The sequence below is a fragment of the Bombina bombina genome, chromosome 3, assembly GCF_027579735.1.
Source record: "Bombina bombina isolate aBomBom1 chromosome 3, aBomBom1.pri, whole genome shotgun sequence".
Lineage (NCBI taxonomy): Eukaryota > Metazoa > Chordata > Amphibia > Anura > Bombinatoridae > Bombina > Bombina bombina.
The window spans coordinates 512833269-512858467 of record NC_069501.1 but is presented as its reverse complement, the minus strand read 5'-3'; the positions used below and the strand labels follow the sequence as shown (position 1 = coordinate 512858467).

Below are 25199 nucleotides of genomic sequence, written 5' to 3'. Positions count from 1 at the left end.
GCTTCCCCGGACATCCCCAAGCCGATCCGTTGGGATCAGACTGTGTATGCCGGCTTGGTTCTGGGGGAGCATTGTGGCAAACCTAGCCACTTCTGGACTATAATGTAAGAAAGGTTGTCTATAGGCTGTATTGTGTGCTATGTAGATGTGACAGACCCTTCTGGCAGTACTGAAGGAGTTAAATGTGTTTAGCTTTAAGAAGACTATTCTTGAACGACAAGGTTACTAGTCTCAGCTATTGTGTACTTTCATTAAAGCTAGTGATTACCATTCCATTGTTCAATCACATCTAGAGAGACGACGCCTTAGTGATAAGAAGAGCCAAGTGTGTGTCCTGTGGTTAAGTTGTTATCAGCTTGAGCAAGGTATTCTATTGTATCATGTCAAAAGGCGTGTTCCATCCATCTAATCTACAACATTCTTTTCAACCCCCCATCTGGGAGGTCAGACCTGCATAAATACTAGGCATAGCCTTTTTAATAAAGTTCATTCTGTTTTAAACCTGAAAACTGGCTGGGTTGTGAGTTATTGACTCCCAAACTGTGTTTCGTCCGGTTATTGGGAGTATTTTAATATTGCTCTCCGCTACAATGCCTATATTCTTACTGCCTGGTGTATAGGTCTGCACTGCAAAAAGAATGGATATGCATATAAACAGGGAGGTCTGACTGAAAGTCAGTGCAGCTTTTGTACACCTACTATGCTATACTGCGTTACTTAGTTATTAGATAGATGTGTTTCCTCTTATTTTTGTGCACTGATCTCACGATAACATAAGCTCTGTAATTAATCAGACCCTATATTTGTAACTCTATTAGTTATGCTTCCTAGTCAGCTGCGTATCTTAGGCCATATGCCTGACAGACATCTTTATGTAACAATGTATTCATCTGTATTATTGCTCTAGATCTGGGGGTATCAGAAATAACTATGGCATGCTACAGGAGGGGTGAGATCTTATTTTCCTATACTGCAGTCCTTGGACCAGATCTCTGATATGGTATGATGGGGGCGGGGGGGTCACCGGGCACACCACTCCACTGTTGATGTGTATTATGGCCCCAACTCCACATAGATTAGCAGATCTCTCCAGTACTACTGCTTTATATTACTAGTAGGTTGCTCTTTCTGACTACCGTTATAACTCTGCCATGCACTTAGAAAACATGATCCCCATCAAAATGCCCTGATCCAGATGATAACAGTACTGGCATTTTGCTATTTTGTTTTGTTAAGTTATGTTCAGGTTATACACTTATATTATAGTTAATATTAACCAATGCCTATAAGAATATAATTTTTTTTTGTGAACCTTTGAGAAATGGCTATATATATAGACTTTCCTTATTAATCTCATATCTAGTATAGGGTGGACTTAATTGTTAGGTATGTAAGTTAGCAAAGACAAAATATACTATTCCTGGCTTATCCCCCGCCCCCCCCCCCCCCCCACCAAATCTGTGCGGTTAGGGAGGAATTTCCCTCCCCTGCACTTCTTTTTGGCAGAGTTAAGGAGTCTCTGCCCAACCCGTAGAGCCATGACTAAGATTTCCCCTGTATTCATATATAAAGGCTCCCGGGGTTATAATATAGGAAATTTAACTGTGGTTAGGATTTCCTAGTTCCCTGAAGATTATCCAAGATAATAGTTTATTACTGTTTGTAATTTTATCATTGTTCGGTGTTAATATATAAGTAAGCTTATAATTACTGAGGACCGTTCTGAGACCTCACTTTTATCTAATGACCATATCTGATACTGCCCTTATGTTGATAGCATATGTCTAGTCCTCAGCCCGTTTCTAATACATAAACACTGAAGTCCTATTTTCTACTATTTTCTCTGATAACATGTCCTCTAAGGCTTTATTCAGTTTTTGGTCCCTTGATTGGACCTGTCTGTCTGGGGACATTGCAAAACTATTAAATGTACAGAAAAATGAGGTGCCCGGACTGTCATGTCATGTCAGTATAACCTATGTTGTGATCTGTATTTTGGTTGATGAGACTGTTGTGTATAAACTATTCTAACCTCAATAAAAATAAAATTTTGAGAAAAGTAAATCACCTAGATTTAGAGTTCTGCGTTAGCCGTCAAAAGCAGCGTTAAGGGCTCCTAACGCTGCTTTTGTCCGCCGCTGGTATTTAGAGTCGGCCAGGTAAAGGCGTACCGCTCACTTTCAAGCCACAACTTTTCCATACCGCAGATCCCCTTACGCCAATTGCGTATCCTATGTTTTCAATGGGATCTTCCTAATGCCGCTATTTAGAGTCTTGGCTGAAGTGAGCGGTAGAGCCTCTACCAACAAGACTCCTAACGCCCATGGAAAGGCTGTAGTTAAGAGCTTTATGGGCTAACGCCGGTATATAAAGCTCTTAACTACAGTGCTCTAAAGTACACTAACACCCATAAACTACCTATGTACCCATAAACCGAGGTCCCCCCACATCGCCGCCACTATAATAAATATTTTTAACCCCTAATCTGCCGACCGCACATTGCCGCCACCTACATTATCCCTAAGAACCCCTAATCTGCTGCCCCTAACATCGCCAACACCTACATAATATTTATTAACCCCTAATCTGCCCCCCCTCAACGTCGCCGCTACCTAACTTCAAGTATTAACCCCTAATCTGCCGACTGGACCTCGCCACTACTATAATAAATGTATTAACCCCTAAAGCTAAGTCTAACCCTAACACCCCCCTAAATTAAATATAATTTTAATCTAACAAAATAAATTAACTCTTATTAACTAAAGTATTCCTATTTAAAACTAAATACTTACCTGTAAAATAAACCCTAATATAGCTACAATATAACGAATAATTACATTCTAGCTATTTTAGGATTTATATTTATTTTACAGGCAACTTTGTATTTTTTTAACTAGGTACAATAGCTATTAAATAGTTATTAACTATTTAATAGCTACCTTGTTAAAATAATTACAAAATTACCTGTAAAATAAATCCTAACCTAAGTTACAATTAAACCTAACACTACACTATAATTAATTAAATAAATTAGCTACCAATACCTACAATTAAATACAATTAAATAAACTAAATTACAAAAAAACCCACTAAATTACAGAAAATAAAAAAATATTACAAGAATTTTAAACTAATTACACCTAATCTAAGCCCCCTAATAAAATAAAATTAAAAATAATAATAAAAGTCCCTACCCTATTCTACATTACAAAGTAATCAGCTCTTTTACCAGCCCTTAAAAGGGCTTTTTGCGGGAATGCCCCAAATTAATCAGCTCTTTTGCCTGAAAAAAAAATACAACCCCCCAACATTAAAACCCACCACCCACATACCCCTACTCTAACCCACCCAAACCCCCCTTAAATAAACCTAACACTACCCCCCTGAAGATCTCCCTACCTTGAGTCGTCTTCACCCAGCCGGGCCGAAGTCTTCATCCGATGGGGCAGAAGAGGACATCCAGACCGGCAGAAGTCTTCATCCTATCCGGGCAGAAGAGGACATCCAGACCGGCAGACATCTTCATCCAAGCGGCATCTTCTATCTTCATCCATCTGGAGCGGAGCCATCTTCTTCCCAGCCGACGCAGATCCATCCTCTTCAACCGACGCCTACTCGCCGAATGAAGGTTCCTTTAAATGACGTCATCCAAGATGGCGTCCCTCGAATTCTGATTGGCTGATAGGATTCTATCAGCCAATCAGAATTAAGGTAGGAAAAATCTGATTGGCTGATTCAATCAGCCAATCAGATTCAAGTTCAATCCGATTGGCTGATCCAATCAGCCAATCAGATTGCGCTCGCATTCTATTGGCTGTTCCGATCAGCCAATAGAATGCGAGCTCAATCTGATTGGCTGATTGGATCAGCCAATCGGATTGAACTTGAATCTGATTGGCTGATTGAATCAGCCAATCAGATTTTTCTGATTTAGTTTATTTAATTGTATTTAATTGTAGGTATTGGTAGCTAATTTATTTAATTAATTTAATGATAGTGTAGTGTTAGGTTTAATTGTAACTTAGGTTAGGATTTATTTTACAAGTAATTTTGTAATTATTTTAACTAGGTAGCTATTAAATACTTAATAACTATTTAATAGCTATTGTACCTAGTTAAAATAAATACAAAGTTGCCTGTAAAATAAATATAAATCCTAAAATAGTTACAATATAATTATTCGTTATATTGTAGCTATGTTAGGGTTTATTTTACAGGTAAGTATTTAGTTTTAAATAGGAATACTTTAGTTAATAAGAGTTAATTTATTTCGTTAGATTAAAATTATATTTAATTTAGGGGGGTGTTAGGGTTAGACTTAGCTTTAAGGGTTAATACATTTATTATAGTAGCGGCGAGGACGGTCTGCAGATTAGGGGTTAATACTTGAAGTTAGGTGACGGCGACGTTGGGGGGGCAGATTAGGGGTTAATAAATATTATGTAGGTGTCTGCGATGTTGGGGGTCAGCAGATTAGGGGTTCATAGGGATAATGTAGGTGGCGTCGGTGTCCGGAGCGGCAGATTAGGGGTTAATTGTGTAATGCAGGTGTCAGCGATAGCGGGGGCAGCAGATTAGGGGTTAATAAGTGTAAGGTTAGGGGTGTTTAGACTCAGGGTTCATGTTAGGGTGTTAGGTGCAGACTTAGAAAGTGTTTCCCCATAGGAAACAATGGGGCTGCGTTGGGAGCTTAACGCTGCTTTTTTGAAGGTGTTAGGTTTTTTTCAGCCCAAACTGCCCCATTGTTTCTTATAAGGGAATCCTGCACGAGCACGTTTTGCCAGCTTACCGCTACCGTAAGCAACGCTGATATTGAGGGTTGAAGTGGCGGTAAATTCGGCTCAACGCACCCTTTTTGGAGCCTAACACAGCCCTTCAGACAACTCTACCAGCGTTGTTTGGAAGCAGCGGTAGGAAAAAAAGCTGCGTTAGGTTAGGGATAAAATAAAAGTTGCACCAAACACAACATTAATACATAAATAAACAGTTACACTATCTGATAAAAAAATTAATAAAAATATTAAAAAAAAAATATTTATAAGGGTTTAAATGTATATGGAATATGGCCACATATTTAACTGCAAAGAGCTATAATATATATGTCTAAAAAATAAATCAATTATAATTATTTAATAAAGTGTTTTACGGTGTATTTACTGTAAATATTTCACATTCCAATGTTCTTCAAATACATTGAAACTGTTATTTTTTATTTTAAATACATATTTATATATTTATATTTATACCTATATATCTAGTCATATAGCTTTATTGGTATAGATATATATTTTAACTTAACAACATCAGAAATCTATCTATCTAGATAAATATATATATATATATATCAATTAAAAAAAAGTATATGTGAAGAACATTGGAATGTAAAATATGTGTAACATGATTTAGGTCTAATGTGGTGTCGGGTTAGTGGACATGAAGTTTTAATTATCTTAAAGTGATGGTAAATCTGAGTGTTTAAAAAAACACTAGGATTTACATCACTAAAAATAAACTGGACTTTCAGTAATGAGTTTGTAAGAATAAAATGGTGCTAAATTCACCCGCGGCTCCTCACTAAAGTGAACGCATCTGGCCACACACAGCTCTCTTTTCACAATGAGGTGACGTTTCCACCTTTAAACCAATAGCTGTGCTAGCATACAAAACACTGTTAGATGACTAGCACGGCTATTGGTTTCGATGAGGAAACGTCACCTCACTGAGAAAAGATAGGGTAAGTTTAGCACCCTTTTTTTACAAATTCATCACTGAAAGTCCAGTTTATTTTTATTGATGGTAAATCCTAGCTTTTTTAAACACTCAAATTTACCATCACTTTAAGAGTATTATGTAGCTATTACATATAAGATATTGAAAAAATGCTAATAATTATTAATAATTTTTATAGCTACTGTAAAATATTTGCGCTCCACTTTGTAATATCAGCACACGCAAATCTGCGCTAGTATTACAAGGTAGCCGCAATGCAAACACAACCTCGCGTTTGCATTGCATGGAAGCTTTGCTTGCGCTCACGAGAGCGGACTTCCATAGGCTCCAATAGGAGCCTCGTTCTCATGCCGTAAGACACGGCATGAGAACCTAGCACAGCAAAGGGGGTAAGTCGCACAGCGATGGGTAGCAGATTTCAAATATATATGTATATGCTTATGTACATATATATTTGAGTTTATATGTGTAAATACACATATTAACACAAATGTTTATGTATATTTATTTATTTATAAAATATTTTACCAGGAAGGATACATTGAGATTTCTCTTGTTTTCAAGTATGTCTTGGGTCCACAAAACATTGCATTGCTACAATAGGGTACAATAAAATACAAAACAATAATAATACACAATATATAATATAATATAATAAATACAAAATTTTAACATAGAACAGGTAGGAAATATATAATCAACCATGACAGGTGCATTATGTTTTGAGATATGTAGAGAGGGATCTCTTAAAGGATATTAGGCTTCGGGAAGGTTTGAAAGTGTGCGGGAGGTCGTTCCATAATTGTGGTGCTCTGTAGGAAAAGGAAGATCGAGCTGCTTTCTTTTTGTATTGAGGCAAGCTAAATAATGTGCTGGTACTGGATTGGAGGTTATAGGAGGTGGGAATAGCCGGGGAGAGCATTCTGCTCAGGTAGGATGGGAGCTTCCCAGAAAAGCTCTTAAAGACAAGGCAGGAAAGATGGAGGGTGCGTCTGGATTCCAGTTTATTAAGTTTATTAAGTTTATTAAGGTGAGTTTGCGGTGCAGGTGCATATACTACATCCCCATAATCCATGATTGACATCAGCATTTGCTGTACAATCTTTTTCTTTACTGTAGGGCTGAGGCAGGATTTGTTTCTGTACAAGGCATCTAGTTTTGGATAAAGTTTAGATGCAAGTTTTTCTATGTGGAGGCCAAAAGATAGATTGGGGTCTAACAACATACCTAAGTATTTGAAAGAGTGGACTGCGGTCAGTGTGCAATTTGATTTTGTTTTGATGCATAGATGGAAATGCTGTAGTTTGTGTAATTTAGGTCCCGTTCCAAAGATCATTGTGACAGTTTTGTCAGTGTTTAGGAAGAGTTTGTTATTTGAGATCAACTTTTCTACTTCTGTGAACTGGTCTTGGAGCACTGCTTCAAGCTGCAGCAGATCGGAACTGTTTGCTTAGATTACCGTGTCATCTACGTACATGTGTACAGTTGAGGATTTGCAGACATTAGGCAGATCATTTATAAATAATGTGAATAGTAGGGGGCCGGGAATGGAACCTTGGCGAACACCCCACGTGACTGGGAGAATGAGGGAGTCGCTGTCAGAAATGGAGACATATTGTGATTGATCCGATACATATGATCGAAACCAGGTTAGCAGGCGATCAACAATACCTGAGTTTTTTAGTTCAAGCAGTAGTATGTCGTGGTCTACTGTGTCAAAGGCCTTTGCAAAATCAAGGAAAATAGCTCCAGTTAGGTCTCTTTGTTCCATGCCAGTTTGGATGTCATTGCAAACTTTTAGGAGGGCAGTTGTAGTGGAGTGATTGATCAGAGGTCAGATAGTTTGATTGTTAGTAATACTCACATAATTGCGTATAAACTAATTTTTCTAAGATTTTTGACAATACTGGGAGTAATGATATTGGGCAATAGTTAGAAACCAAGGTTATCTCCCCACTTTTATGGATAGGCACTACTCTTGCAGTCTTCCAAAGTTTGGGCATGTATCCAGACACCAAGGATTCATTAATTAGGGTTGTGACAGATTTAGAAATTGCCGGCGCATTGAGCTTCAACAGCATTGCTGGGATTTGATCGGGTCCAGAATGGTTTTTCATTTTTAGATTATTAAGGTGTTTCTTAATGACATTGATGGGTACAGGTCTAAAATTGAACTTCTCTATATTGGGTCTTTGCTGATTTAGTGGGGCCTGATACACATTTGTAGCTTCAGGATGCGTGCCATTTATTAGTTTGTCAATCAGGGTGGTGGAGCATCCGACAAAATAATTGTTAAAAGCATTTGCTACTTCTAAGGGAAGTTGCAGGGTTTTGGTTGTCCACATTGACAGTGGAGGGTTGGGAGTGGATTGGTGGAGTTTGTAAGTTATTTATGACTTTCCAAAACTTTCTAGGGTTTGATATGTTATTATTCAGATTTTCACAGAAATATTGGGCCTTGGCCAATTTTGTTTGTTTAGTGCATATATTTTGACATTATCTATATACAGAGTGATTGTTCATAGAGCCAGTATGCTTGAACTTTGACCACAATGAATCCCGAAATTAGTACATTTGAATGAGGTCAGCTGTGATCCAATTCAAATGTGCTCCTTTTACTCTCACCTTACGCAGCAGGGCATGTAAATTCCAAACTTGTAGGAGTACGGACTGAAAGAATTCAACTGCACAGTCTAAATCTGGGATTAGGTATATATATATATATATATATATATATATATATATATATATATATATATATATATATATATAAAAGCATATACATATATATTTACAGGGAGCACACAGTTCCCCATAGACCACAATATGAAACACCCCACACCCGCCAACTTTAACACCTAAAAACTACTTTGTGCAGCTTTTTAAAAAAATAAATAAAAGATGCTAATATTTTTTATTTTCAAAATGGCATACTACACTGTATTTTGGGGGCCATTGGGGTACATTTTAAAAATTAACCAGAGCTTGCAGTAGCAATAACCAGCCACTTGTAATGGATGATTATTTATTGTGTGCCTGTAATAAGAAGCTTAACTCATGGTGGCAGACTGCAATCACCCTGATCAGATACAATCGGGATGATTGACACCCCCTACTAGCGGCCGATTGGCCGCAAATGTGCAGCAGGCGGCATGTCACAAGCATTTCTCCAGAAATGCTTGTGCCATGTTAAATGCCGACAGCATATACTCCTTAAAGTTCCTTTGTCTGAAGTGTTCACCGCACTGAGCTCCTCAGGCAGCCCACGGCATAATGTTATTTTGCTGTGAGATGACTTTCCACCTCTTAGTCAATAGCCGTGCGGGCAAGCTGGCGCCATGCCGAATAGCTGGCACGCTATTGGCTAAGATCACCTCACAGCAAAAAAGTGTTCTGCCATGGGCTGCCTGAGGCATTCAGCACAGCGATTACTTCATACAAATAAAGGAACTTTCAGCATGAAGTATTTTATACTTCATGACTGAAAATCCTCTTTATTTGTTCCACTGGTAAATCCTAGTTTTTCACAAATTCTAGGATTTACAATCACTAAGAATAAAGAATGAACTTATAGTGTAGGAAATCGGGTTCAGAGCGGGATTTCCTCCAGGCACGTTCAGCAGCACGGAAGCATTTTTGTAGATAGCGTGTTTGCTGAGAGTGCCAGGGCTGGAGCTGATGACATGGGGTTTTGCATATTTGTGGAGGAGCAAGAGTGTCAAGTGAAGAGGAGAGAATATTGTTATAGTGATTTGTAGCAAGGTCAGGGCAGGATACCGTGGAAGTGTGGGGGAAGCATTTTTGAATAAGGTTAGAAAGTTGGAGAGGAACCACAGTGTGCAGATTTCCACAGGTGCAGGGGCGGGGGGGAGAAATAGGTTTGGGCGTGTACATTGAGATTATAGGTGAGCAGATGGTGGTCTGAGATGGGAAATGGGCGACAGGTGACATCAGAAGGGGAGCAGAGGTAGGAGAGACCAGATCGATAGAGTGTCTGTCACGGTGAGTAGGGAATAGGGTGGATTGTGAGAGACCAAATGAGTTTGTGAGTGAGAGAAGTTTAGAGGCAGCAGGGGCAGATGGGTTATCAATGGGGATGTTGAAATCCCCTAGGACTAGAGCAGGTGTATTTGTAGAGAGAAAGTGAGAAGCCAGGCAGCAAAGTTGTCAAGGAATTGGAAGGTTGGTCCAGGGGGGCGATAGATAACTGCCACCTTGAGGGAGAGGGGGGAGAACAGGCAGATGCAGTGGACTTCAAAGGAGGAGAAGGAGAGAGATGGATGAGGATGCAGGTGCTGATAGGAGCAGGAGGGGGATAGTAAGACTCCAACACTGCCACCATGTCTCTCACCTGGCCTAGGCCAGGTGAGAGACATGGTGGCAGTGTTGGAGTCTTACTATCCCCCTCCTGCTCCTATCAGCACCTGCATCCTCATCCATCTCTCTACATTAGAGATGGATGAGGATTCACAATATATATGGCTATCTTCCTCTGACACTGCTTCCATTGCTGCTCTGACACACGGCGGTCTCCATTTTAGCCACACACCTAGGTGTGTGGCTAAAATGGAGACCGCCGTGTGTCAGAGCAGCAATGGAAGCAGTGTCAGAGGAAGATAGCCAGGTTTCAGTAATTGCTAGAAGATGTCCCTTTAAGATCTAATGGAGCCGATTTATTAAAGTGCAGATGGACATGATACAATGTAGCGTATCATGTCCGCCGCACATCGATAAATGCTGATAGCATACGCTGTCAGCATTTATCATTGCACAAGCAGTTCTTGTGAACTGCTTGTGCAATGTCGCCACCTGCTAGCAGGCCGATCGACCGCTAGCAGGGGGTGTCATTCAGCCCAATCGTATAGGAATGGTCGGATTGATGTCTACAGCCTCAGAGCAGGGAGACAAGTTATGGAGCAGCGGTCTTTAGACCGCTTCTTCATAACTTCTGTTTCTGGCGAGCCTGAAGGCCCCTATAATCTGCCATTGTATGAAAATATTTCCCACCCTCACACTCACTCTCGTTATTACTTTCCTCAAACTTCACCTATTTTGTGTGATTCTTAGGTTCACAATGTGAGACTTGTCTCAAGATTTTAGAGTTCAAATCATAGCTTTAATACACACTTGTTCAAAGATTTGAAAAAATGTGTTTCATTTGGTATATGACCTTGTGTTTTTCTTATTTTCTAGCATTATGGACAGACTCCTGAGTTTGATCACCTATCAGACCTCTTAAATGTGACTTTTACTGGAATCTTTACTTTGGAAATGGTTCTTAAATTATTGGCATTCAAGGCTAAGGTAAGTTTAGTGTTTAGTTATGTAAAAAACATATATATTGTGAATTAATTATTTAGACTTATAGGCACAGTTATATAAATTGTAATAATTGTGCTAGGACTCAAAAGGGTAGATTTATTAAAGGGGGAGCGGACATTATTCGCTGTAGCAAATCATGTCTGCTCGTCCTAGCTAAATGCAGACAGCATACGCTGTCGGCATTTATCATTGCACAAGTTTTTCTGGTGGTCTTTTTTCAAATGGATGGTACAATGAGCATTTACTTGGAATGAAACATGATCACATTTACTTGGAATGAAACATGCTATTCTTTTTTTGTCTGAGTATGTTAAAATAAATGATATTTCTCTAGAATAAACAGTGTCCTAATTTCATTTTAATAGGTGCTGCACATTATGGGATAAATGTATTAAATCTTGAGCGGACATGAAAAGCTAATAGCTTTTTTGCATAAAAAATAAAACAATTACCCCCTAACATTTACAACCCCCCACTTCTCCAACCCCCAAAATAAATAAATCCTAACTAAAAAAAAACCTGATCTATCCATTGCCCCAAAAAGTGCATTTGGATGGGCATTGCCCTTAAAAGGGCATTCAGCTCTTTTGCTGTGCATTGAAAATTTTAAAAGCCCTAATCTTTAAAAAAAACAAGTAAATAAAATAAAATAAAAACCTAACACTAATCCCAAAATTGGTACTCACCAATGATTGGTACTCACCATCTTCATCCCGGTGGCACTTCATCTTTATCCATCGCGGGACCATCTTCTTCAATCTTCATCTTGGCCACGGTCCATCTTTTAATCTTCATCCCAGTGACAGCTGTGAAGTCTTCGGTGAGGTCGGTGGCAACGTCGGTGATCCTCTTCAGAGCATCGACAGGGAGCTCGTCTTCATGCAATCTCCGGCCGCACACTGAAGATTGAATGCAAGGTACCCCTTTTATATAGGGGTACCCTTGAATTCCTATTGGCTGATTTGATTCTTCAAATTCAAGTCAGCCAATAGACAGAATGTGTGACGTGTAATATTAAATCTAAGAACATTACGCACACAAAGACCATATCGCGCTTAGAAAGTCATACCGCACGACTTGTAATCTAGGTTAGAGTGAAAGTTAGTTTTTTAAATATATTTTTGTAGAACCATATTCAGTACCTAGATGAGAAGCCTCTCAAAATCCTCTGAAGTAACTTTCCCAATATACCCTATCTCAGCCTGCTTATGTTAGTTTAGTTTCTACCTATTGAAGTATGGCAGACTGGAGCTTAGGTATTGCTTTGTTAAAGGTAAAGTAAAGTTTATATTAAACTTTCATGATTCAGATAGGGCATATCTTTTTAAACAACTTTCTAATTTACTTTTATCATCAAATTTTCTTTGTTCTCTTGTTATTATTAATTGAAAGCTAACCAAGGCCTAGATTTGGAGTTTTGCGGCCAAAGGGGTGCGTTAGCTACGCATGCTTTTTTCTGGCCGCACCTTTTAAATACCGCTGGTATTTAGAGTTCTCTGAAGGGCTGCATTAGGCTCCAAAAAAGGAGCGAATAGCATATTTACCGCAACTGCAACACTCAATACCAGCGGTGCTTACGGACGCGGCTAGCTTCAAAAACGTGCTTGTGCACGATTCCCCATAGGAAACAATGGGGCAGTTTGAGCTGAAAAAAAACCTAACACCTGCAAAAAAGCAGCGTTCAGCTCCTAACGCAGCCCCATTGTTTCCTATGGGGAAACACTTCCTAAGTCTGCACCTAACACCCTAACATGTACCCCGAGTCTAAACACCCCTAACCTTACACTTATTAACCCCTAATCTGCCGCCCCCGCTATTGCTGACCCCTGCATTACACTTTTAACCCCTAATCTGCCGCTCCGTACACCGCCGCAACCTACGTTATACTTATGTACCCCTAATCTGCTGCCCCTAACACCGCCGACCCTTATATTATATTTATTAACCCCTAATCTGCCCCCCACAACGTCGCCGCCAGCTACCTACAATATTTAACCCCTAATCTGCCGACCACACCTCACCGCTACTATAATAAATGTATTAACCCCTAATCCGCCTCACTCCCGCCTCAATAACCCTATAATAAATAGTATTAACCCCTAATCTGCCCTCCCTAACATCGCCGACACCTAACTTCAATTATTAACCCCTAATCTGCCGACCGGATCTCGCCGCTACTCTAATAAATGGATTAACCCCTAAAGCTAAGTCTAACCCTAACACTAACACCCCCCTAAATTAAATATAATTTTTATCTAACGAAATTAATTAACTCTTATTAAATAAATTATTCCTATTTAAAGCTAAATACTTACCTGTAAAATAGACCCTAATATAGCTACAATATAATGAATAATTATATTGTAGCTATTTTAGGATTAATATTTATTTTACAGGCAACTTTGTAATTATTTTAACCAGGTACAATAGCTATTAAATAGTTAAGAACTATTTAATAGCTAAAATAGTTAAAATAATTACAAAATTACCTGTAAAATAAATCCTAACCTAAGTTACAATTAAACCTAACACTACACTATCAATAAATTAATTAAATACAATACCTACAAATAACTACAATTAAATTAACTATAGTACAAAAAATAAAAAAGAACTAAGTTACAAAAAATAAAAAAATATTTACAAACATTAGAAAAATATTACAACAATTTTAAACTAATTACACCTACTCTAAGCCCCCTAATAAAATAACAAAGACCCCCAAAATAAAAAAATGCCCTACCCTATTCTAAATTAAAAGTTCAAAGCTCTTTTACCTTACCAGCCCTGAAAAGGGCCATTTGCAGGGCATGCCCCAAATAATTCAGCTCTTTTGCCTGTAAAAAAAAACATACAATACCCCCCCCAACATTACAACCCACCACCCACATACCCCTAATCTAACCCAAACCCCCCTTAAATAAACCTAACACTAAGCCCCTGAAGATCTTCCTACCTTATCTTCACCATGCCAGGTTCACCGATCCGTCCTCCGAAGTCTTGATCCAAGCCTCCGAAGTCTTCATCCAAGCCCAAGCGGGGGCTGGCGATCCATAATCTGGCTGAAGTCTTCTATCAAGCGGCGGCTGAAGAGGTCCAGAAGAGGCTCCAAAGTCTTCATCCTATCCGGGAAGAAGAGGAGATCCGGACCGGCAACCATCTTGATCCAAGCGGCATCTTCTATCTTTATCTGATGACGAACGGCTCCATCTTGAAGACCTCCGACACGGATCCATCCTCTTCTTCCGACGTCCAACTCAAGAATGAAGGTTCCTTTAAGGGACGGCATCCAAGATGGCGTCCCTCGAATTCCGATTGGCTGATAGGATTCTATCAGCCAATCGGAATTAAGGTAGGAAAAGTCTGATTGGCTGATGGAATCAGCCAATCAGATTCAAGTTCAATCCGATTGGCTGATTGGATCAGCCAATCAGATTGAGCTCGCATTCTATTGGCTGATCGGAACAGCCAATAGAATGCAAGCTAAATCTGATTGGCTGATCCAATCAGCCAATCGGATTGAACTTGAATCTGATTGGCTGATTCCATCAGCCAATCAGAATTTTCCTACCTTAATTCCGATTGGCTGATAGAATCCTATCAGCCAATCGGAATTCGAGGGACGCCATCTTGGATGACGTCCCTTAAAGGAACCTTCATTCTTGAGTTGGACATCGGAAGAAGAGGATGGATCCGCGTTGGAGGTTTTCAAGATGGAGCCGTTCATCATCGGATGAAGATAGAAAATGCTGCTTGGATCAAGATGGTTGCCGGTCCGGATCTCCTCTTCTTCCCGGATAGGATGAAGACTTTGGAGCCTCTTCTGGACCTCTTCAGCCGCCGCTTGATAGAAGACTTCAGCCGGATTATGGATCGCCAGCCCCCGCTTGGGCTTGGATGAAGACTTCGGAGGCTTGGATCAAGACTTCGGAGGACTGATCGGTGAACCTGGCATGGTGAAGATAAGGTAGGAAGATCTTCAGGGGCTTAGTGTTAGGTTTATTTAAGGGGGGTTTGGGTTAGATTAGGGGTATGTGGGTGGTGGGTTGTAATGTTGGGGGGGGAGTATTGTATGGTTTTTTTTTACAGGCAAAAGAGCTGAATTATTTGGGGCATGCCCCACAAATGGCCCTTTTCAGGGCTGGTAAGGTAAAAGAGCTTTGAACTTTTTTAATTTAGAATAGGGTAGGGCATTTTTTTATTTTGGGGGTCTTTGTTATTTTATTAGGGGGCTTAGAGTAGGTGTAATTAGTTTAAAATTGTTGTAATATTTTTCTAATGTTTGTAAATATTTTTTTATTTTTTGTAACTTAGTTCTTTTTTATTTTTTGTACTTTAGTTAGTTTATTTAATTGTAGTTATTTGTAGGTATTGTATTTAATTAATTTATTGATAGTGTAGTGTTAGGTTTAATTGTAGATAATTGTAGGTATTGTATTTAATTAATTTATTGATAGTGTTAGGTTTAATTGTAACTTAGGTAAGGATTTATTTTACAGGTAATTTTGTAATTATTTTAACTAGGTAGCTATTAAATAGTAAATAACTATTTAATAGCTATTGTACCTGGTTAAAATAAATACAAAGTTGCCTGTAAAATAAATATTAATCCTAAACTAGCTACAATATAATTATAATTTATATTGTAGCTATATTAGGGTTTATTTTACAGGTAAGTATTTAGCTTTAAATAGGAATAATTTATTTAATAATAGTTAATTTATTTCGTTAGATTTAAATTATATTTAACTTAGGGGGGTGTTAGTGTTAGGGTTAGATTTAGCTTTAGGGGTTAATACATTTATTATAGTAGCGGTGTGGTCCGGTCGGCAGATTAGGGGTTAATAATTGTAGGTAGGTGGAGGCGACGTTGGGGGCGGCAGATTAGGGGTTAATAAATATAATATAGGGGTCGGCGGTGTTAGGGGCAGCAGATTAGGGGTACATAGGTATAATGTAGGTTGCGGCGGTTTGCGGTCGGCAGATTAGGGGTTAAAAAATATGCAGGTGTCAGCGATAGCGGGGGCGGCAGATTAGGGGTTAATAAATATTATGTAGGTGTCGGCGGTGTTAGGGGCAGCAGATTAGGGGTACATAGGGATAACGTAGGTGGCGGCGCTGTGCGGTCGGCAGATTAGGGGTTAATAATTGTAGGTAGGTGGTGGCGACGTTGGGGGCGGCAGATTAGGGGTTAATAAATATAATATAGGGGTCAGCGGTGTTAGGGGCAGGAGATTAGGGGTTCATAGGGATAACTAAGGTTGCGGCAGTGTACGGAGCAGCAGATTAGGGGTTAAAAAAATTATTATAGTGGCGGCGATGTGGGGGGACCTCGGTTTAGGGGTACATAGGTAGTTTATGGGTGTTAGTGTACTTTAGAGCACAGTAGTTAAGAGCTTTATGAACCGGCATTAGCCCAGAAAGCTCTTAACTCCTGACTTTTTTCTGCGGCTGGAGTTTTGTCGTTAGATTTCTAACGCTCACTTCAGCCAAGACTCTAAATACCGGCGTTAGAAAGATCCCATTGAAAAGATAGGATACGCAAATGGCGTAGGGGGATCCGCGGTATGGAAAAGTCGCGGCTGGAAAGTGAGCGTTAGACCCTTTCCTGATTGACTCCAAATACCAGCGGTAGCCAAAAACCAGCGTTAGGAGCCTCTAACGCTGGTTTTGACGGCTAACGCAAAACTCTAAATCTAGGCGCTAGGTAGGCTCATATGCTAACTTCTAAGCCCTTGAAGGCCGCTTCTTACCTAAATGCATTTTACAGTTTTTCACAGCTAGAGTGCGTTAGTTCATGTGTTTCATGTAGATAACATTGCACATGAAGATATTTAAGAGTCAGAACTAATTGCCTGAAATGACAGTCTGCGAAAAGATCTGAGGTAAAGGAGGCAGTCAGCAGAAGCTTAGATACAAGTTAATTGCAGAGGTAAAAAGTATATTTCTATAACAGTGTTGGTTATGAAAAACTGGGGAATGGTAAATATAGGGATTATTTACTTTTTTAAACAATAACATTTTTGGTTTTTACTATCTAACGGCTAGATTACAAGTTTTGCGTTAGAGGCTATGCGGTGCTAACGAGCAGTTTTCTCTCATAGCTCACTTACCTACAGCGCTGGTATTACAGGTTTTTAGAAACCCGGCATTAAAAGACAAAAAATGAGTGTAGAGCAAAATTTTGCTCCATATCTCACTTCAATACCAGCGCTGCTTAAGTCAGCGGTGAGCTGGTCGTACGTGCTCGTGCACGATTTCCCCATAGGAATCAACGGGGAGAGCCGGCTGAAAAAAAGTCTAACACCTGCAATAAAGCAGTGTAAATCGCAGTGTAAATCTCAGTAACACAGCCCCATTGATTCCTATGGGGAAATAAAATTTATGTTTACACTTAACACCCTAATATGAACCCTGAGTCTAAACACCCCTATTCTTACACTTATTAACCCCTAATCTGCCGCCCCCAACATCGCTGACACCTGCATTATATTTATTAACCCCTAATCTGCCGCTCCGGACACCGCCGCCACCTACATTATACTTATGAACCCCTAATCTGCTGCCCCCAACATCGCCGCCATCTACATTATATTTATTAATCCCTAATCTCCCTCTCCCAATGTCGCTGCAACCTACCTACATTTATTAACCCCTAATCTGCCGCCCACGTTGCCGCCACTATAATAGACATATTAACCCCTAAACCGCCGCACTCCCACCTCGCAAACATTAGTTAAATATTATTAACCCCTAATTTGCCGTCCCTAGCATCGCCGCCACCTACCTACATTTTATTAACCCCTAATCTGCCATCCCCAACGTTGCCGCCACTATTCTAAATTTATTAACCCCTAAACCTAAGTCTAACCCTAACACCCCCTAACTTAAATATAATTAAACTAAATCTAAATAAAATTACTATCATTAACTAAATTATTCTTATTTAAAACTAAATACTTACCTATAAAATAAACCCTAAACTAGCTACAATATAACTAATAGTTACATTGTAGCTATCATAGGGTTTATTTTTATTTTACAAACAAGTTTGTATTTATTTTAACTAGGTAGAATAGTTATTAAATAGTTATTAACTATTTACTAACTAGCTACCTAGTTAAAATAAATATAAAAGTACCTGTAAAATAAAACCTACCCTAAGTTACCCAATAACACCTAACCTAACCCTACAATTAAATAAATTAACAACAATTGAATAAATTGTAAGTCGATCTTCAGGGCGTTAGTGTTAGGTTTTTTTAAGGGTGTATTGGGTGGGTTTTATTTTTTAGATTAGGGTTTGGGCCGAAAAAGAGCTAATTGCTCTTTTAAGGGCAATGCCCATCCAAATGTCCTTTTCAGGGCAATGGGGAGCTTAGGTTTTTTTTAGATAGTATTTTATTTGGGGTGTTGGTTGTGTGGGTGGTGGGTTTTACTGTTGGCGGTTTGTTTGTAATTTTTTTTACAGGTAAAAGAGCTGATTACTTTGGGGCAATGCCCCGCAAAAGGCCATTTTAAGGACTATTGATAGTTTAGTTTAGGCTAGGGTTTATTTTATTTTGGGGGGGCTTTTTATTATTTTGATAGGGCTATTAGATTAGGTGTAATTAGTTTAAATATCTTGTAATTTGTTTATTATTTTCTGTAATTTATTGGGTTTTTTTTGTACTTTAGCTAATTTAATTTAATTTAATTTATTTAATTGTAGGGTTAGGTTAGGTGTTATTGTAACTTAGGTTAGGTTTTATTTTACAGGTACTTTTGTATTTATTTTAGCTAGGTAGTTATTAAATAGTTAATAACTATTTAGTAACTATTCTACCTAGTTAAAATAAATACAAACTTGCCTGTAAAATAAAAATAAACCCTAAGCTAGCTACAATGTAACTAGTTATTAGTTATATTGTAGCTAGTTTAGGGTTTATTTTATAGGTAAGTATTTAGTTTTAAATAGGAATAATTTAGTTAATGATAGTAATTTTATTTAGATTTATTTTAATTATATTTAAGTTAGGGGGGTATTAGCGTTAGGGTTAGACTTAGGTTTAGGGGTTAATAAATTTAGAATAGTGGCAGCGACGTTGGGGGCTTCAGATTAGGGGTTAATAAATGTAGGTAGGTGGCGGCGATGTTAGGGACAGCAGATTAGGGGTTAATAATTAACTAGTGTTTGCGAGGCGGGAGGCGGTGTAGGGGTTAATATGTCTATTATAGTTGCGGCAATGTCCGGATCAGCACATTAGGGGTTAAAAATGTTATTTTAGTATTTGCGATGCGGGAGGGCCTTGGTTTATGGGTGTTAGTGTACTTTTTAGCACTTTAGTTATGAGTTTTATGTTACAGCGTTGTACCATAAAACTCTTAACTACTGACTTTTAAATGCGGTAGGACTCTTGACGGGGTAGGGTGTACCGCTCACTTTTTGGCCTCCCAGGACAGACTCATAATACCGGTGCTATGGAAGTCCCATAGAAAAAAGACTTTACGAAGTTTACGTAAGTCGTTTTGTGGTAAGGCCAAAAAAGTGTGCGGTGCCCCTAAACCTGCAAGACTCGTAATACCAGTGGTAGTGAAAAAGCAGCGTTAGGACCTGTTAACGCTGCTTTTTCAGCAAAACGCAAAACTCGTAATCTAGCAGTAAGTGTTTGCTATTTTGCACGGAAAGGTTTGACCTGTTGGTACAGCATTCACATTGTTGCAGTGGTTTGCATGGGCTAAAGGTAAGTATTTAAAGAAAATTAATTAATACTGACAAATTTGTTATTATTCATTTGTTTTCTTCAAATATCGTGCTGCATTCATTCGGATATTAGTTTAGTGAAAATGAGACGAATATCTGTGTTTCGGTAATGAATGTGCATTCATATTGGAACAAATGTCTAGTTGTCAAGAATACTGCCTGTGACTTTGGAAGTCTTTAGTTTATTTGGTTTAGCAAGGTGGTTGTTGTCTCCAGAGACAAAGGGTCGTGCTACATTGGTTACCCCATCATTTACTAGGTGCAATTTTGTAACATGCGTAAGGCCAGATTTAGAGCAAAATAATTGTGGTGCCTCTACTGCTTCTGTATCAGAAGAGACCTCAAAATAATGTACATATTTCTCTATGCATTTCTGGGCTTTAAAGGGACATGAAACCCAAATTCTTTCTTTCATGATTCAGAAATTTACATCTATTCTCAAATTTTATTTTCGTTTTCATGTTATTCTTTGTTGAAGAGATATCTAGATAGGTAGCGTGCACATTTCTGGAGCACTACATGACAGGAAATAATGCTGCCATCTAGAGCTCTTGCCAGTATATAGTACCTGCTTTTCAACAAAGGATACCAAAAAAAGAAAAAATGATAATAGTTGTTTAAAATTGTATGCTCTATTTCAATCGCCTCTTATCTCAGTGCATTTTGAATTTTTTTACAGCTAGACTGTGCTAATTCATGTGTGCCATATAGATAACATTGTGTTCACTCTTGTGGTGCTACCTAGGAATCAGCACTGATTGGCTAAAATGCAGTCTGTTAAAAGAACTAAGATAAGGTGGCAGTCTGCATAGGCTTAGATAGGTAATTACAGAGCTAAAAAGTATATTAATATAACCATGTTGGTTATGCAAAACTAGGGAATGGGTAATAAAGGGACTATCTGTCTTTTTTAAACAATAAACATTTTGCAGTCGATTGTCCCTTTAATGCTAATGTTTCTGGCTTCATTCTTATTTCTGAAGAATGTGCAAGCCTGGTCAAAGATTTTATATTTCTTCTAAATTTAATTTAATGTATACCTTTGCTTAGCTTGTATTACAGTTCTATGAAGATATGCTTGAATTGATCATTCTATTTCTAGACTGTTTGTCCCTTCTTTAAAGCATAATCAACAAATGCATAATAAAAAGGTAATGCAATGCAGTGGATTTTTTTGCTCATTAACTGCTGTTTTTTTTTCTTTTAATTCCCCTGTCCCCTGCTTCACGTGACAGCCATGAGCCAGGTTTCATTTAATGTTTCTATTTGCTAAAAGAGGCTATGTAGTTCATGTTTAATAATTCTATTGACTACAACGTAAACTCTTCTTGCACTGTTTCCAAATCCTTTGCATTTAATTAGTGTCATAGCTATTACCAAAAGCATGTTTCCTTCAATATTGACTAAACCAAGTAAAACATATGAGCAGTCAGTCATTTTCCTTAAAAGGTAAATAATACTTCAAACGGATGTCACAGTCTGGTATATAACTGCTCTGAAGATGAACCTCATGACAGTGGTGGGGCGTTGGAGACCCTCACCCTTGACCCATGATACTAGCCAAGGACAGTTGTAAAGCTACACCTGACCATCACACCTCCAAAAACATGGGCATTAATCAAGCCGTCCCCTCCTTTGCAGGGATATGGAAAGCTTACCCGGAAGAGTGGCTGCCACTCTTCTGAGTAAGCTTTCCACAAGATTTTGGAGTGTATATGTAGGAATGTGTGCCCATTCATCAAAAAGACTATTTCTGAGGCCCAATACACTCAGAATTCTTGTGGAAAGCCTTCCCAGAAGAGTGGCAGCTGTCATAGTTGCAAAGAAGGGGAGTACTTGATGTGAGCGAAGGTCTAGCTCCAAATGGTGTTCCAATTCCTCACAAATGCATTCTGATAGGTAGCATTCTCCTGGCATCTGCCACACTTAGATTCTTTCATCAAGACTGCAAGATAACTAAGCATGCTTTATCACTCCAGAGAGCATGCGTCCAATGTTTGGCATTGCGCATCCTGATGTAAAGCTTGTGTACAGCTGCTCAGCCTTGGAAACCCATGGAAATCCCAACACATTGTTCTTGTGCTGATGTTGCTTGCAGAGGCAGTTTGGAAATCTGAGCAACAGATGATAGGCGTTTTTTTACGCTCCACCTGCTTTAGCCCTCAGCAACCCAGCTCTTTAAGTTTGTGTGGTCTACCACTTCACAGCTGGTCTGCTGTTGCTTCTAGATGCTTCCACTTCACAATAATAGAACTTACACTTGCCCGGGGAAAATCTAGTTGGACAGCAATTTCACAAACTGACTTTTGGTAAAGGTCTATGACAGTGCTGCCATTGTTTGTCTATGGGGATGTCATGGCTATGTGCTGGAATACATTGCAGAGTTCTGAGTAACATTACAATAGTTCATATATACTGAAGTATGTTATAGTGACCAGGATAAATACAGAGAAGGTTACTAATACTGAAGAATATTGTAAACAAATACTGAAGAAAAACAAAATAAACAAAAATGTATTGGGGATACCAGAATAGTGGAATAGAGAGTAGTGGCGTGTATCAGGTGGAAGATGATTTAAAAGTAACATAGAATATTTTGAATAAATTATGCTGTTGCACTGAGACAAAGCCTGCGGATTTTCTAAATAGACAAGCTGAATACTTGACCAGATGTATAATGATTAGTCAGACTGGCTACAAGTAGAAAGCAACACCCATAGCAACCTGATAGAGGGTAACCCTTTAAGTGAGGATGATGATACATGGTCATGATCCACACAATTCCCTTAGTGCAGTTGATGACCATTTGTTTTCATCCTGGGAGAGAGCACTTTTGGAGCTGTTAGTCAACTCCCCCACCAACACTTGAGGCCCTTACATACAAGGTTACAGAGCAGTTCTACAACACCAGTGATGTTGCCAAAAAATAGCAATTTTAAAATTCTTTGAGGAACCTCACAGTACTGACAAGATAATCTTGCTAGAATAACTTTAGAGAATCAGACTCTTTAACCTTCTACCCATTCCCCAAGTTTGCACAACCAACATTGTTATATTCAGTGCTTTTTTTGTAAAATAATAGGTGCCTTTTATAATTGATATATTCTGCTCAGTAACTTTAAGTAACTTGGGACAAGATTATTTACAATTGATACAAGAAGAAAGGGCGCCTCCTAGTGTAGCCAATATATATAAGGATAGATATAATCAGATGTAAATGTTATACTCACAAATTGTGAAGGCAAAGGTAGTGCCAAGGTAAGCAGTCTGGGAACTCAGCAGTGTCCCAGTTGACTGTGCACCAAATGCAAGGGCAGCTCCTCTTGATAAATTCTTGTGGCAATCTGAAAAAATGGAAGGTATACAGAGGGCGACTCCTAGTGCAGATCAGTTAGCAATGTATGTACCCACTAACTTATCCCTTCAGAAAGATACTCACACAGTAGAAAGCACACTATAGTGCTAATGCAGCCTGCTGGGTATATTGTAGTGGCCCAGCGCACATAACACTCCGGCAATGAACTGTTCCAAGGTATTATGATGATCAAATGAGAAGATAGGAGACTTCAGTTGTTTAAAAAAGATCACTTGCCTGAGGAAACAGAGTCTTGATAAAGGCCACCCGGCTGAAACGCGTAGATTTGCTCATCTGCCCATTATCTACTTATTATTCCTTTAGAGAATTCGGTTCTAGTAGGTGAGGTGCATTAAAGCTGTCTTTAAATAAAGCGGTGTATACATGTGCGTAATTCCTCACCCAGGATCTATCTACCGAGTTCTCACTGAGTCCATTCACTACCTATCTGATATAACGGATTCCAGTCTTACTATCTCACACGTCTGAACAGGTAATAGGACCTGGAGGTACAGCCCAGAGAGCTCTGTCACGGCTGCCAGCAACTACCCGGGCCCCAAGACTTACCTGTAAAACAGTTACGGCAACACACAGGATATCCAGTTAAAGTGGGATTTTACATCTTGAAATCGCAGTGCACTAACAACATCGCCGGTTACCAACTAAGTATTGGACACCACCGCAGGAGAGGTTCTTTCCATTTACCCTCTACGGCTACTAACAGCTTTGTTTTAACCACTTGAGGACGGTATTAAGATACACAGTAACGGTAAATTGGGAACAATTGTTTGCTATCCTTTTGTCTCACGAAACAGACCGATTGGGAAACATAGACTTATTGTTAGAGACTGCCCTTACGATATAAATTGTATCTAACAATATATCCATCTGTTTCTTATGTATTATCAAGTTCTTTTTGTAACATATTATTGTTTATTGTATTTTTAACCCCGCCATTGGTGCCGGCACCTTATAATATTTACATCTGTATTTTATTTATTTATAAATTAATTTTTCATTGTTTTTATATACAATTAAATTTTCATTGCTTTTATTAGACTTGGTGTACGACTATATATAGTCCCCTTAGAGGTTTAGTATACAATTAATTTGTATTAATTCCAACTCTTTGCTACATCACACAATAGTTCACTCTGTGAATACGGAGCACTGCCTCCACCACACTGGCACATTTCAATAGACTAAACTCTAAGCTTTGTTAGCGCTACCCTTACTCTGTCTTTTCTAGTTTCACTTGTTTGGGCCGGACTTAGGAGATATCCTGACCTTAGGGTAAGCTTATTAGAGTGAGAGTGTTTAGCATCTTTAACATCACTTCCTTCTCTGAGGAAACAGAGTGGTCAGCTCTGAGAAACGCGTAGCGTGTTTTACTGATTGATTTTATTTGTTCATTTATTGATTTTTATATAAAGCTCTTTTTTAAACAACTGAAGTTTCCTATCTTCTCATTTGATCATCATAATACCTTGGAACAGTTCATTGCCAGAGTGTTATGTGCGCTGGGCCACTACAATATACCCAGCAGGCTGCATTAGCCCTATAGTGTGCTTTCTACTGTGTGAGTATCTTTCTGAAGGGATAAGTTAGTGGGTACATACATTGCTAACTGATCTGCACTAGGAGTCGCCCTCTGTATACCTTCCATATTTTAAGATTATTTACAATGTTTGATATATTTTGCAGCCCCCTCTTGTGAAAACTAGAGTATTTTCATGATGATTACAAATATTACCTCTTATGAGTTGGCAGAGGTGGGGGTACTCAGTACCAGTGAGTACCCTCACAAAAAAAGACCTGGTTATATTAATATGCTTTATAACCTATAAACTATACATCTCTGCCTGTTTCTAAGCCCCTGCAGGTCACCTCTTATTTATTAGCTTTTCACAGCCAGACAGTGCTAGTTCATGTGTGCTATATAGATAACATTGTGTTCTCTACAGTGAAGTTATGCAGGAACCAGCACTTATTGGCTACAATACAAGTGGGGAAAAAGAACTGAGATAAGGGTGCAGTCTGCAGAGGCTT

General features: G+C 38.8%; 1 protein-coding gene across 2 annotated transcripts in view; it reads left to right on the top strand.

The window, feature by feature from the left end:
• Positions 1–25199, top strand: part of CACNA1S (calcium voltage-gated channel subunit alpha1 S) — a 572869-nt gene that overhangs the window by 396855 nt on the left and 150815 nt on the right. For both annotated transcript variants that reach the window (XM_053706913.1, XM_053706914.1), the window contains exon 28: positions 10924–11034. In XM_053706913.1, the coding sequence (XP_053562888.1) occupies positions 10924–11034 (111 nt within the window). The remainder of the gene's footprint in view (positions 1–10923; positions 11035–25199) is intronic.